Source organism: Tachypleus tridentatus, chromosome 6 (genome assembly GCF_004210375.1).
Source record: "Tachypleus tridentatus isolate NWPU-2018 chromosome 6, ASM421037v1, whole genome shotgun sequence".
Lineage (NCBI taxonomy): Eukaryota > Metazoa > Arthropoda > Merostomata > Xiphosura > Limulidae > Tachypleus > Tachypleus tridentatus.
The window spans coordinates 151,014,871-151,030,856 of NC_134830.1; the positions used below are offsets into that span (position 1 = coordinate 151,014,871).

At 37.5% G+C, this 15,986-nt stretch overlaps 1 protein-coding gene across 1 annotated transcript in view; it reads left to right on the forward strand.

The window, feature by feature from the left end:
• The first annotated feature begins 938 nt into the window (after nucleotides 1–938).
• Nucleotides 939–15,986, forward strand: part of LOC143254051 (stathmin-1-A-like) — a 30,570-nt gene continuing 15,522 nt past the window's right edge. Inside the window, exons 1-2 of the mRNA XM_076508790.1 lie at nucleotides 939–1,173; nucleotides 1,802–1,870. Coding sequence (XP_076364905.1) covers nucleotides 1,089–1,173; nucleotides 1,802–1,870 — 154 coding nt within the window. The 5' untranslated portion in view covers nucleotides 939–1,088. The remainder of the gene's footprint in view (nucleotides 1,174–1,801; nucleotides 1,871–15,986) is intronic.

The following is a 15,986-nucleotide window of genomic DNA, read 5'->3' on the forward strand; positions in this document are numbered from 1 at the left end:
TAAAACAACTAATAACAGTTTATTCTAATTGTTATTTACGCAATAGTTAATTCATCTAATATACGATATAAAATATGTAAAAATAGTACAGTTAGAAACGAGTGTAAGGGCTGATACAGTATTCCTCAAACAATGTTCTACAAAAAACACCCTTTTCTATTTTTTTGCTCCAATACTTTTATAATAATAATAAAGTGTGTAGTATTTAATGAGCTAATAAATAGTAATTGAAAGGGCGAGGATGTTTGGTACGACGGGAATTCGAACCTGCGATCCTCAGATTACGAGGCGAACGCCTTAACCCACCTGGCCTAGCTTTCTTGAATATTCAGTTTTAATACTCTGTTCAAATTGATAATACTAATAGGATATATGAAGCTAGTGTTTTTTATTCGCAATATTGCTAAAAACTAAAAAAAAAAAACAACTGTTATAATTATCTGAGAGCTTTGCGGTGTTTCTATTTATTTTTTACAGCAGTTTTCCCGAATTAGAACGAAAATAGTCACGCTTCTTTTTTACGTAATTATTTCAATAACAATTTCAATACTGTCGCCACGAGCACAAAGCGGTACGAGTTTCATAACAACGTTAAGTTTTTAACGTGGAGTCAGGTCTATTCCTATTATTCTTGTATCATTTATAAAACGAAGTTTATATTCTACATTTTGAAACGGGTGTATTTTTGTTGTTGTATGCACAGACATGTCGTTGCTATGTGAATTGTGTTGATAAAAATAAGATTATATCCATCCATCCGTTTATTACTGTCTGAACGTCTGCCCTCTTCTGAAATAATCTCTAACCTACCCATTTTTTTCCAGTTGGATACGGACCGATCGATAAGCTAATTCGAGACCGTCTGATTCGTTCACAGCAGTCAGTCGCCGCTAGGAGTCATAACTTGATCTCATACGTGACGAGGTTGGGGTTTCGGCTTTTATTACAAGACAACCGAGTCTCGCAAAGAAACAATACTCATGTCCTGGTAGCTTTGCCATTTTGATTTTTTAACGTTCTTTGTAAATTGTGAAGAGTTTGTTTGATATTCTTCAGTGATAAAATTGCTAAAATTTATATAAAACAAAATGGTGGGCACTGTTTTAATGATAGACAAGGTGAAGAGTTCCATTCTCCAATGTTTTTGTAGGGCGTGTCATGCTAGCGTTGTCGGTAAGACTTCATTCAGTATATTTTCATTTTAATTGTTATTAAAATTTAAAAAGCCAAGCCTAGTTGTATACGTAAATATATTTGATATTTGAGTAGGAAAATGAAACTAAGAAACACCTGTAAAAAAGACAAAAAAGAAGGTACTGTAGGTTTCTAATTAACTCCTTTTTTTGCGACATTTCTTTTTAATACCGGTAAGTAACAGTGTATTTGTTAGTTTGATGTGCTCTGTCAACAGTCTTAAGCACTAATTCTCTTTAAACAGGTGAATGTTTAATCTTTTCATGTAGAACTCCTAGAAGCTGACTTTTTGTTTCGCTTCAATAACCACATGTCAGTCAGTTCACAAACTATTTTCGTAAAATTATGCCACTGCCGAACAAAAAACAAACTATAATTTGATCTGTTGCTAAAAAAGCCATAAACTTTTCTTTTCTTAAAGCACACTTGTATCGAACCAAAGTACTTACGATTGTTTGCGAACAAAATTAATATTGTGAATAAGTGATAAACTATTATGTGAAATCACATTTAAGCAGTATTTATAAATATAGTGCTTGATATTTTACATTATAAGATACTGCGAAAAGGTGTTAAGGAAATATTTAACATGGTCTTTGTCTTGCAGAGAAACCACACCCAAGTCTATCGACTCAGATGGTAACTAATATGCAACCAAAGAAAATGGTGTATTTAGGTAAGAAAAGAGTGTTAAATTGGTTTATGTAATTACGTATATATTTTTTATTAATTACTGTTATATTTCGATATCAAAATATTTTCTTTCTGTCTCTCTCTCTTTCTTTCTTTTTTATTTTTTGATGAGCTGGAAACCGTTGGTTTTATTTCGTACTGAGCAGTTCTGGTGCGCACCATGCAGTGACGCAATGACGAACTGGACAGTCTCGCATACCTAACTGAAATCAGTAAAATCATTTACACTTTAACTAATATAAGTTGTATTACGATTGAGAGACCGTAGAGCGGCGGTAAGTTGTAGGGATATTATAACGCTAAAATCCAGCGTTCGACTCCCCACCACCGGTAAACACAAGAGATAACCAAGTGTGGCTTTTCTCTAAAGCGCAAATGAATATCAGGCCTATTAGTTTCTGATGCTTCAAATTTTGGCACTCAAACCTGGCTTCATTGTATTCATTTGTGGAAACTTAAATTTTGCAAGAGTAATGTGTATATGAAACGTTAATATCATTTTGTCGTATTGTAACAAGCATTAGCTCGTTACAGTGTTGTACAATGATACGTTTTATTGATGTAAGAACAGTATTTAATGAAGAGGTAAGTTTTCCTGGTAATTGTTTAGTTGTTTGCTTGTTGTTAAGCGCAAAGCTACACAATTGACTATTTGTATTGTGTCAACTACGGATATCGAAATTTAGTTTTTAGCGCTATAACCCTTCAGGCTTATCGCTGAGCCACCGCGGAAGGATTTAAAAGTATTTATATTGTAAAATGTGATTACTGAATGTACAACCAAAGTTCATATTGGAACTACTACTTTGAAGCAAAAGAAAATCTATTTTAAGAAATGTTTAACAACGGATTCTTAACAACCTTTGCATAAATAACATAAAAACTCGATACAGAGTGGTTATCGAATAACCGTGTGCGAAGTTAAATCTTAGCGAGTCATTTCCTATATTTTGGAATATATATAAAAATCGATATTGTGAAAATAATTCATTTACTGACACATCTGTTGCATGCCATTTCCCGGTTTTCTTGAGAAAGTTTTCAAAAATATTTTGCATCACAACAGTCTTACTTAAAACTTTAAAATAAAAAACACTTTACATCATGACCAAGAGCGTCGTGAGGAAAGTCGGACCCAAGGGACGGTTATGTCACCAGGCCCCTTATTGGAGTTTTCATAACTTCATGGTACATTCAAGGGCGTATGAAGAACTTTTCAGGTGGGTGGAAGCTAAATGTTTTGAGAATTTATATTTTTTGGATAAAAAAGGTATTTTTGGAGGTAAATCGATTTCCCGCAGTACTGCGATTTTCCCTTAAGTACATTATGAAAATGATAATAAATTATTCTTTATCACATATTTTCCCGGGAATGTAGCCCCCTACTCCCTCTCTCGTCAGGCCTGATCATAACAGACTTACTTAACACTTTAACATGAAAGCTAATTCGGTTATTGATTGAATAGTTCTGTTGCTGTCCATTAGAGTTTGACACAGTTACCTCTGTGTTCATTAGTCGACAGCTATTGTTTCACTCGAACGACAGCCTTCAAAACAAGAGGTCTGAGGTGTGAGACGTAATGTGTTGATCACGTTCCGCACAGCCATTCTGTTGATTAGGGCGCTCAGTTTACAACTTTCGGGTCTTTGGTTCGAATCCCGTCACCGAACATATTCACTCTTTTAGCGTTGTAGGCGCTGTATGTGGATGGTCAACCCCACTTTTCATAGGTAAAGACTAGCTCAAGAGTTACCAGTGGATGGCGTTGACTATCTGCCTTCCTTCTAGTCTATCACTCTTAAATCTGGGACGGGTAGTGTAAATAGCCCTGTAGCAGCTTTACGTAAAATTCGACAAACAGATGGGCAATCTCTTGTGGCGATAAATGCTTTTGGTCGGCTGGTTTCACTGTTACCAATTTTTCGTCATAAAATGTTGCCGAACCTAGTGGAATTCTATCAGACAATTTGCCCAATTTCAGTTTCTGTCTGGAAATATACTAATTGAAAGCCAACAGTTCTCAAATATTATATAAAATAACCCAGTTACCTTTTCACACTGTGTTAAGAAAATCACCACAAAATCTAAATAAAGCTCCCAGACTAAGTTTTTGATCACATGTAGGGAGTGGTAACAACTTATGGAACAGTGGGGTGGTGAAAATAAAAATAGGCCATGAGTTCAGGTATCGCGTTTTGAGAAAAGTCTTACTTTTGGTATTGTGGCGAATGGGCATCTTGTTGAATAAAATATCATTTCGTGTTTACTTGTATTTGGTATGGTCGTTAACAATAGTTAATTGTATTTGGTATGGTCGTTAACAACAGTTAAATGGGGTCTGTATATAAACAAGGTTTGATGCCAAATATAACTTGGGGGGTATTCCGAAAAAAGTACTTTCTCTTCACCCTGCTCATGTTTTAGAAGAACTTGGGAGATTTAACGTGAAGAAGCGTGATGTACAACGTTAAGCAGCGAGAAGTTGGGCTAAAAGCAAAAATAAAAACCGAGGTCTGAGTGATGACAAAATTAGTGTCCTTAAGGGGGCAGGGGATCCGTAAATCTAATGCCTAGAATTAGATGTTGGGGACCCGAAAAAATCCATTTTCATTAGCTGGTGCCAGATAGTGCTTATGGGACTTTTCTGGTTGAAGAAGGAAGGTTTGTTTGGTTTTGAATTTCGCGCCAAGCCACATAAGGGCTATCTGTGCTAGCCGTCCCTTATATATCAGTGTAAGACTGGAGGGAAGGCAGCTAGTCATCACCACAAACTCTTTGGCGATTGTTTTCGCAACGAATAGTGGGATTGACCGTGACGTTACAACGCTCCCATGGATGAAAAATAGAACATGCTTAGTGTAACGGAGATTCGAACCCGTGACCTTCAGATTACGAGTCGAGCACCCTAACCACCTGACTATGCCGATCCGAAGTCTTGCTTATTATTACACATTTATACACATGTTTACAACTAACTCTGACAAGGACCAGTTACAAGTTTTGTGAAAACCGGTTAGAAATTCTGCCCCACGGCTGTAAGGACGAGCACGTTTGATGCGACAGGGATTCAAACCTGAGCGCCTTAACCACACGGGCCGAAGAAGAAAGGAGACAGCGGCTGAAGGGTCAATGTTTCACAATGTCAGTCGTGGTATACAGATTACTATGTTTCCAGTACGTATTAAGACGGGGTGGACTTCCACTGAACGGGAGGTTGCATGAAAAGGATGACTGAATTTCTGCTTCCACTGTGTTGTGGTTTGTTGCCAGAGGATTGTTGGACGCCTGTTTATAAATATTCCGACTGAGGTCTGGAACTTTCTAGTGGCAACAATATTACACACAACGAGAAAAAGTTAGAGCTCCGAGAAATATGACGTCAACAACATTATGAAAGTATAGTAAAACAATTAAACTGCATACACAACGTATAAACTCTATATAGAACTACGTAATGAAATTTATCAAAACTATGCTTTATTGTATATCTAACGAAAACCTTGAACAAAGAGGACTATGGAAGATGGGTCCATGATTTTAATGGGTCATCACCACACCCTAATCTTACCGTCATCGCAAAACAATTTGAAACGTGGTTCATCTGACCACAGTATACATTTTCATTGGTTAGTGGTCCAGTTCAGATGATGTAGGCATCACAGAAGACGTTTCTTTTGATTCAATGTTGGCATCGTTTAGTCGTTCTAATGAAACTGATGTCACCAATAAATTCATTCACAATTGAATGTCTGACAGCCCTAACATTCTTCAATATTTGCCACCTATCATTTTGAAAGCCTGTGTCTTTTCTCTCCAAGTCTCTCAATCTTATATCTAACGAAATTATAGGTTGGAACTCGAGCTTGAATCTGGTTATGATAGCATCTTTCTGATGTTTTTTTCTTACTCTCCCATAGCTTGAATCTGGTTATGATAGCACCTTTTTGATGTTTTTTCACTCCCATAGCTTGAATCTGGTTATCATAGCACCTTTCTGATGTTTCTTTCTTAATCCCATAGGTTGAATCTGGTTATGATAGCACCTTTTTGATGTTTCTTTCTTACTCACGTAGTTTGAATCTGGTCGTGATAGCACCTTTCTGATGTTTCTTTCTTACTCCCGTAGCTTGAATCTAGTTATGATATCACCTTTTTTGATGTTTCTTACTTACTCCCATAGCTTGAATATGGTTATGATAACACCTTTTTTTATGTTTCTTTCTTACTCCCGTAGCTTGAATCTGGATATGATAGCACCTTTCTGATGTTTCTTTCTTTCTCCCGAAGCTTGAATCTGGTTATGATAGCACCTTTTTGATGTTTCTTTCTTACTCACGTAGTTTGAATCTGGTCGTGATAGCACCTTTCTGATGTTTCTTTCTTACTCCCGTAGCTTGAATTTGGTTATGATAGCACCTATCTGATGTTTCTTTCTTACTCCCATAGCTTGAATCTGCTTATGATAGCACCTTTCTGATGTTTCTTTCTTACTCCCATAGCTTGAATCTGCTTATGATAGCACCTTTCTGATGTTTCTTTCTTAATCCCATAGCTTGAATCTGGTTATGATAGCACCTTTCTGATGTTTCTTTCTTAATCCCATAGGTTCAATCTGGTTATGATAGCACCTATCTGATGTTTCTTTCTTAATCCCATAGCTTGAATATGGTTATGATAACACCTTTCTGATGTTTCTTTCTTAATCCCATAGCTTGAATCTGGTTATGATAGCACCTTTCTGATGTTTCTTTTTTAATCCCATAGGTTGAATCTGGTTATGATAGCACCTTTCTGATTTTCTTTTTTACTCCAATAGCTTGAATCTGGTTATGATAGCACCTTTTTGATGTTTCTTTCTTTCTCCCGTAGTTTGAATCTGGTCGTGATAGCACCTTTTTGATGTTTCTTTCTTACCCCCGTAGCTTGAATCTGGTTATGATAGCACCTTTCTGATGTTTCTTTCTTAATCCCATAGCTTGAATCTGGTTAGGATAGCACCTTTCTGATGTTTCTTTCTTAATCCCATAGCTTGAATCTGGATATGATAGCAAATTTCTGATGTTTCTTTCTTTCTTTCTCCCATAAGTTGATTCTGGTTATGATAGCACCTTTTTGATGTTTCTTTCTTACTCTCATAGCTTGAATCTTGTAATGATAGCAACTTTCTGATGTTTCTTTTTCACTCGCATAGCTTGAATCTGGTTATGATAGCACCTTTCTGATGTTTTTTTCTTACTCCCGTAGTTTGATTCTGGTTATGATAGCACCTTTCTGATGTTTCTTTCTTACTCCCGTAGCTTGAATCTGGTTATGATAACACCTTTCTGATGTTTGTTTCTTACTCCTGTAATTTGATTCTGGTCGTGATAACACCTTTGTGATCTTTCTTTCTTACTCCCGTAGTTTGATTCTGGTCGTGATAACACCTTTGTGATCTTTCTTTCTTACTCCCGTAGTTTGATTCTGGTCGTGATAGCACCTTTTTGATTTTTCTTTCTTACTTACGTGGTTTGATTCTGGTTGTGATAGCACCTTTTTGATTTTTCTTTCTTACTTACGTAGTTTGATTCTGGTTATGACAGCACCTTTCTGATGTTTTTCTTACTCCCATAGCTTCAATCTGGTTCTGACAGCATCTTTCTCATGGTTCTTTTTTACTCACGTAGTTTGATTCTGGTTATGATAGCACCTTCCTGATGTTTCTTTCGTAATCCCATTGCTTGAATCTCCTTATGATAACACCTTTCTGATGTTTCTTTCCTACTCCCATACCTTGAATCTGGTTATGATAGCACCTTTCTGATGTTTCTTTCCTACTCCCATACCTTGAATCTGGTTATGATAGCACCTTTCTGATGTTTCTTTCTTACTCACGTAGTGCCCCCCGCTAGTACAGTGGTGTCTCCGGATTTACAACGCTGAAATCAGGAGTTCGATTCCCCTCGTTGGGTTGACAAGATAGCCCTTTGTGGCTTTGCTATACGAAAAAAAAACACACACACACGTAGTTTGATTCTGGTTATGTTAGCACCTTTGTGATGTTTCTTTCGTACTCCAATAGCTTGAATCTGGTTATGATAGCACCTTTCTGATGTTCTTTTCTTACTCCCGTAGTTGAATCTGGTCGTGATAATACCTTTTTGATGTTTCCTTCTTACTCCCGTAGTTTGAATCTGGTTGTGATAACACCTTTCTGATGTTTCTTTCATACTCCCGTAGTTTGAATCTGGTTGTGATAACACCTTTCTGATGTTTCTTTTTTACTCGCATAGCTTGAATCTGGTTATGATAGCACCTTTCTGATATTTTTGTTACTCCCATAGCTTGAATCTGGTTCTGATAGCACCTTTCTGGTGTTTCTTTCATACTCCCGTAGTTTGAATCTGGTCGTGATAGCACCTTTCTGATTTTTCTTTCTTACTCAAGTAGTTTGATTCTGTTTATGATAGCACGTTTCTGATGTTTCTTTCTTACTCCCATAGCTTGAATCTGGTTATGATAGCACCTTTCTGATGTTTCTTTCTTACTCCCATAGCTTGAATCTTGTTATGATAGCAACTTTCTGATGTTTCTTTTTTACTCACGTAGTGCCCCACGCCAGTACAGCGGTATGTCTCCGGATTTACAACTTTAAAATCAGGGGTTCGATTCCCCTCGTTGGGCTGAGGAGATAGCTCTTTGTGGCTTTGCTATGCGAAAAAAAAACACACACACACACTGACGTAGTTTGATTCTGGTTATGATAGCATCTTTTTTATGTTTCTTTCTTACTCACGTAGTTTGATTCTGGTTATGATAGCACCTTTCAGATGTTTATTTCTTACTCCCATAGCTTCAATCTGGTTATGACAGCACTTTTCTGATATTTTCTTGTTTGCATAGCTTCAATCTGGTTATGACAGCACCTTTCTAATGGTTCTTTCTTACTCACGTAGTTTGATTCTGGTTATGATAGCACCTTCCTGATGTTTTTCTTACTCCCATAGCTTCAATCTGGTTATGACAACACCTTTCTGATATTTTCTTGTTTCCATAGCTTCAATCTGGTTATGACAGCACCTTTCTGATGGTTCTTTCTTACTCACGTAGTTTGATTCTGGTTATGATAGCACCTACCTGATGTTTCTTTCTTACTCCCGTAGCTTGAATCTGGTTATGATAGCACCTTTTTGATGTTTCTTTCTTTCTCCCGTAGCTTGAATCTGGTTATGGTAGCACCTTTTTGATGTTTCTTTCTTTCTCCCGTAGCTTGAATCTGGTTCTGATAGCACCTTTTTGATGTTTCTTTCTCTCTCCCGAAGCTTGAATCTGGTTATGGTACCACCTTTCTGATGTTTCTTTCCTACTCCCATAGCTTGAATGTGATTCTGATAGCACCTTTCTGATGTTTCTTTCTTACTTCCATAGCTTGAATCTGGTTATGATAGCACCTATCTGATGTTTCTTTTTTTACATGCATAGCTTGAATCTGCTTACGACAGCACCTTTCTGATATTTTTTTTACTCCATTAGCCTGAATCTGGTTTTGATAGCACCTTTCTGATATTTTTTTTACTCTTATAGCTTTAATCTGGTTATGATAAAACCTTTTTGATGTTTCTTTCTTACTCCCATAGTTTGATTCTTGTTATGATAGCACCTTTTTGATTTTTCTTTCTTACTCCCGTAGTTTGATTCTGGTTATGACAGCACCTTTCTGATGTTTTTCTTACTCCCATAGCTTCAATCTGGTTATGACAGCACCTTTCTGATATTTTCTTGTTTCCATAGCTTCAATCTGGTTGTGACAGCATCTTTCTCATGGTTCTTTCTTACTCACGTAGCTTGAATCTGGTTATGATAGCACCTTCCTGATGTTTCTTTCGTAATCCCATAGCTTGAATCTCGTTATGATAACACTTTTCTGATGTTTCTTTCCTACTCCTATAGCTTGAATCTGGTTATGATAGCACCTTTCTGATGTTTTTCTTACTCCCATAGCTTCAATCTGGTTATGACAGCACCTTTCTGATATTTTCTTGTTTCCATAGCTTCAATCTGGTTGTGACAGCATCTTTCTCATGGTTCTTTCTTACTCACGTAGCTTGAATCTGGTTATGATAGCACCTTCCTGATGTTTCTTTCGTAATCCCATAGCTTGAATCTCGTTATGATAACACTTTTCTGATGTTTCTTTCCTACTCCTATAGCTTGAATCTGGTTATGATAGCACCTTTCTGATGTTTCTTTCTTACTCACGTAGTGCCCCCCGCTAGTACAGTGGTGTCTCCGGATTTACAACGCTGAAATCAGGAGTTCGATTCCCCTCGTTGGGTTGACAAGATAGCCCTTTGTGGCTTTGCTATACGAAAAAAAACACACACGTAGTTTGATTCTGGTTATGATAGCACCTTTGTGATGTTTCTTTCGTACTCCAATAGCTTGAATCTGGTTATGATAGCACCTTTCTGATGTTCTTTTCTTACTCCTGTAGTTTGAATCTGGTTGTGATAATACCTTTCTGAAGTTTCTTTCTTACTCCCGTAGTTTGAATTTGGTCGTGATAATACCTTTTTGATGTTTCTTTCTTACTCCCGTAGTTTGAATTTGGTCGTGATAATACCTTTTTGATGTTTCTTTCTTACTCCCGTAGTTTGATTCTGGTCGTGATAACACCTTTCTGATGTTTCTTTCTTACTCCCGTAGTTTGAATCAGGTTGTGATAACACCTCTCTGATGTTTCTTTTTTACTCGCATAGCTTGAATCTGGTTATGATAGCACCTTTCTGATATTTTTTTTTTACTCCCATAGCTTGAATCTGGTTCTGATAGCACCTTTCTGATGTTTCTTTCTTTCTTTCTCCCATAAGTTGATTCTGGTTATGATAGCACCTGTTTGATGTTTCTTTCTTACTCCCGTAGTTTGAATCTGGTTGTCATAACACCTTACTGATGTTCCTTTCATACTCCCATAGTTTTAATCTGGTCGTGATAACACCTTTCTGATGTTTGTTTCTTACTCTCGTAGTTTGATTCTGGTCGTGATAACACCTTTGTGATGTTTCTTTCTTACTCCCGTAGTTTGATTCTGGTCGTGATAGCACCTTTCTGATTTTTCTTTCTTACTCAAGTAGTTTGATTCTGGTTATGACAGCACCTTTCTGATGTTTTTCTTACTCCCATAGCTTCAATCTGGTTATGACAACACCTTTCTGATATTTTCTTCTTTCCATAGCTTCAATCTGGTTATGACAGCACCTTTATGATGTTTCTTTCATACTCCCGTAGTTTGAATCTGGTTGTGATAACACCTTACTGATGTTTCTTTCATACTCCCGTAGTTTCAATCTGGTCGTGATAACACCTTTCTGATGTTTGTTTCTTATTCCCGTAGTTTGAATCTGGTTGTGATAACACCTTACTGATGTTTCTTTCTTACTCCCATAGCTTGAATCTGGTTATGATAGCAACTTTCTGATATTTCTTTTTTACTCACGTAGTGCCCCACGCCAGTACAGCGTTATGTCTCCGGATTTACAACTCTAAAATCAGGGGTTCGATTCCCCTCGTTTGTGGCTTTGCTATACGAAAAAAAAACACACACACACACTGACGTAGTTCGATTCTGGTTATGACAGCATTTTTCTGATGTTTTTCTTACTCCCATAGCTTCAATCTGGTTATGACAACACCTTTCTGATATTTTCTTGTTTCCATAGCTTCAATCTGGTTATGATAGCACCTTTCTGATGTTTCTTTCTTACCCACGTAGCTTGAATCTGGTTATGATAGCACCTTTCTGATGTTTCTTTCTTACTCACGTAGTGCTCCACGCTAGTAGAGCTGTATGTCTCCGGATTTATAACGCTAAAATCAGGGGTTCGATAGATCGTTGGGCTGAGGAGATAGCCCTTTGTGGCTTTGCTATACGAAAAAAAAAAACCCACACACACAGACGTAGTTCGATTCTGGTTATGATAGCACCTTTCTGATGTTCTTTTCTTACTCCTGTAGTTTGAATCTGGTTGTGATAATACCTTTCTGAAGTTTCTTTCTTACTCCCGTAGTTTGAATTTGGTCGTGATAATACCTTTTTGATGTTTCTTTCTTACTCCCGTAGTTTGAATTTGGTCGTGATAATACCTTTTTGATGTTTCTTTCTTACTCCCGTAGTTTGATTCTGGTCGTGATAACACCTTTCTGATGTTTCTTTCTTACTCCCGTAGTTTGAATCAGGTTGTGATAACACCTCTCTGATGTTTCTTTTTTACTCGCATAGTTTGAATCTGGTTGTGATAACACCTCTCTGATGTTTCTTTTTTACTCGCATAGCTTGAATCTGGTTATGATAGCACCTTTCTGATATTTTTTTTTTACTCCCATAGCTTGAATCTGGTTCTGATAGCACCTTTCTGATGTTTCTTTCTTTCTTTCTCCCATAAGTTGATTCTGGTTATGATAGCACCTGTTTGATGTTTCTTTCTTACTCCCGTAGTTTGAATCTGGTTGTCATAACACCTTACTGATGTTCCTTTCATACTCCCATAGTTTTAATCTGGTCGTGATAACACCTTTCTGATGTTTGTTTCTTACTCTCGTAGTTTGATTCTGGTCGTGATAACACCTTTGTGATGTTTCTTTCTTACTCCCGTAGTTTGATTCTGCTCGTGATAGCACCTTTCTGATTTTTCTTTCTTACTCAAGTAGTTTGATTCTGGTTATGACAGCACCTTTCTGATGTTTTTCTTACTCCCATAGCTTCAATCTGGTTATGACAACACCTTTCTGATATTTTCTTGTTTCCATAGCTTCAATCTGGTTATGACAGCACCTTTATGATGTTTCTTTCATACTCCCGTAGTTTGAATCTGGTTGTGATAACACCTTACTGATGTTTCTTTCATACTCCCGTAGTTTCAATCTGGTCGTGATAACACCTTTCTGATGTTTGTTTCTTACTCCCGTAGTTTGAATCTGGTTGTGATAACACCTTACTGATGTTTCTTTCTTACTCCCATAGCTTGAATCTGGTTATGATAGCAACTTTCTGATATTTCTTTTTTACTCACGTAGTGCCCCACGCCAGTACAGCGTTATGTCTCCGGATTTACAACTCTAAAATCAGGGGTTCGATTCCCCTCGTTTGTGGCTTTGCTATACGAAAAAAAAACACACACACACTGACGTAGTTCGATTCTGGTTATGACAGCACCTTTCTGATGTTTTTCTTACTCCCATAGCTTCAATCTGGTTATGACAACACCTTTCTGATATTTTCTTGTTTCCATAGCTTCAATCTGGTTATGATAGCACCTTTCTGATGTTTCTTTCTTACCCACGTAGCTTGAATCTGGTTATGATAGCACCTTTCTGATGTTTCTTTCTTACTCACGTAGTGCTCCACGCTAGTAGAGCTGTATGTCTCCGGATTTATAACGCTAAAATCAGGGGTTCGATAGATCGTTGGGCTGAGGAGATAGCCCTTTGTGGCTTTGCTATACGAAAAAAAAAACCCACACACACAGACGTAGTTCGATTCTGGTTATGACAGCACCATTCTGATGTTTTTCTTACTCCCATAGCTTCAATCTCGTTATGATAGCACCTTTCTGATATTTCTTTCTTACTCACGTAGTGCCCCCCGCTTGTACAGTGGTGTCTCCGGATTTACAACGCTGCAATCAGGGGTTCGATTCCCCTCGTTGGGTTGACAAGATAGCCCTTTGTGGTTTTGCTATAGGAAAAAAAACACACACACACACGTAGTTTGATTATGGTTATGATAGCACCTTTCTGATGTTTCTTTCTTACTCCCATAGCTTGAATCTTGTTATGATAGCAACTTTCTGATGTTTCTTTTTTACTCACGTAGTGCCCCACGCCAGTACAGCGGTATGTCTCCGGATTTATAACTCTAAAATCAGGGGTTCAATTCCCCTCGTTGGGCTGAGGAGATAGCTCTTTGTGGCTTTGCTATACGAAAAAAAAACAAAAAACACACACACACACACTGACGTAGTTTGATTCTGGTTATGATAGCATCTTTTTTATGTTTCTTTCTTACTCACGTAGTTTGATACTGGTTATGATAGCACCTTTCAGATGTTTATTTCTTACTCCCATAGCTCCAATCTGGTTATGACAGCACCTTTCTGATATTTTCTTGTTTCCATAGCTTCAATCTGGTTATGATAGCACCTTTCTGATGTTTCTTTCGTAATCCCATAGCTTGAATCTCGTTATGATAGCACCTTTCTGATATTTCTTTCTTACTCACGTAGTTCCCCCCGCTTGTACAGTGGTGTCTCCGGATTTACAACACTGCAATCAGGGGTTCGATTCCCCTCGTTGGGTTGACAAGATAGCCCTTTGTGGCTTTGCTATACGAAAAAAAAAACACACACACACACATAGTTTGATTCTGGTTATAATAGCACCTTTCTGATGTTCTCTTCTCACTCCCGTACTTTGAATCTGGTTATGATAGCACATTTCTGATGTTCTCTTCTTACTCCCGTAGTTTGAATCTGGTTGTGATAACACCTTTCTGATGTTTCTTTCTTACTCCCGTAGTTTGAATTTGGTCGTGATAATACCTTTTTGATGTTTCTTTCTTACTCCCGTAGTTTGATTCTGGTCGTGATAACACCTTTCTGATGTTTCGTTCTTACTCCCGTAGTTTGAATCTGGTTGTGATAACACCTTTCTGATGTTTCTTTCTTACTCCCGTAGTTTGAATCTGGTCGTGATAGCACCTTTCTGATTTTTCTTTCTTACTCACGTAGTTTGATTCTGGTAATGATAGCATCTTTCTGATGTTTCTTTCTTACTCCCGTAGTTTGAATCTGGTCGTGATAGCACCTTTCTGATTTTTCTTTCTTACTCACGTAGTTTGATTCTGGTAATGATAGCATCTTTCTGATGTTTCTTTGTTTCTCGCATAGCTTGAATCTGGTTATGATAGCACCTTTTTGATGTTTCTTTCTTTCTCCCGTAGCTTGAATCTGGTTATGATAGTACCTTTTTGATGTTTGTTTCTTACTCCCGTAGTTTGAATCTGGATATGATAGCACTTTTCTGATGTTTCTTTGTTACTCCCATAGCTTGAATCTGGTTATGATAACACCTATCTGATGTTTTTTTTACTCGCATAGCTTGAATCTGCTTACGATAGCACCTTTCTGATATTTTCTTTACTCCCATAGCTTGAATCTGGTTCTGATAGCACCTTTTTGATGTTTCTTTCTTACTCCCGTAGTTTGATTCTGGTTATGATAGCACCTTTTTGATGTTTCTTTCTTTCTCCCGTAGCTTGAATCTGGATATGATAGCACCTTTCTGATGTTTCTTTGTTACTCCCATAGCTTGAATCTGGTTATGATAACACCTATCTGATGTTTTTTTTACTCGCATAGCTTGAATCTGCTTACGATAGCACCTTTCTGATATTTTCTTTACTCCCATAGCTTGAATCTGGTTCTGATAGCACTTTTTTGATGTTTCTTTCTTACTCCCGTAGTTTGATTCTGGTTATGATAGCACCTTTTTGATGTTTCTTTCTTACTCCCGTAGTTTGATTCTGGTTATGATATCACCTTTTTGATGGTTTTTTTTTCATTCCCATAAGCTTGAATCTGGTTATGATAGCACCTTTTTGATGTTTCTTTCTTACTCCCGTAGCTTGAATCTGGTTATGATAGCACCTTTCTGATGTTTCTTTCATACCCCCGTAGCTTGAATCTGGTTGTGAGAGCACCTTTATGATGTTTCTTTCATACTCCCGTAGTTTGAATCTGGTTGTGATAACACCTTACTGATGTTTCTTTCATACTCCCGTAGTTTCAATCTGGTCGTGATAACACCTTTCTGATGTTTGTTTCTTACTTCCGTAGTTTGAATCTGGTTGTGATAACACCTTACTGATGTTTCTTTCTTACTCCCATAGCTTGAATTTGGTTATGATAGCAACTTTCTGATATTTCTTTTTTACTCACGTAGTGCCCCACGCCAGTACAGCGTTATGTCTCCGGATGTACAACTCTAAAATCAGGGGTTCGATTCCCCTCGTTGGGCTGAGGAAATAGCCCTTTGTGGCTTTGCTATACGAAAAAAACACACA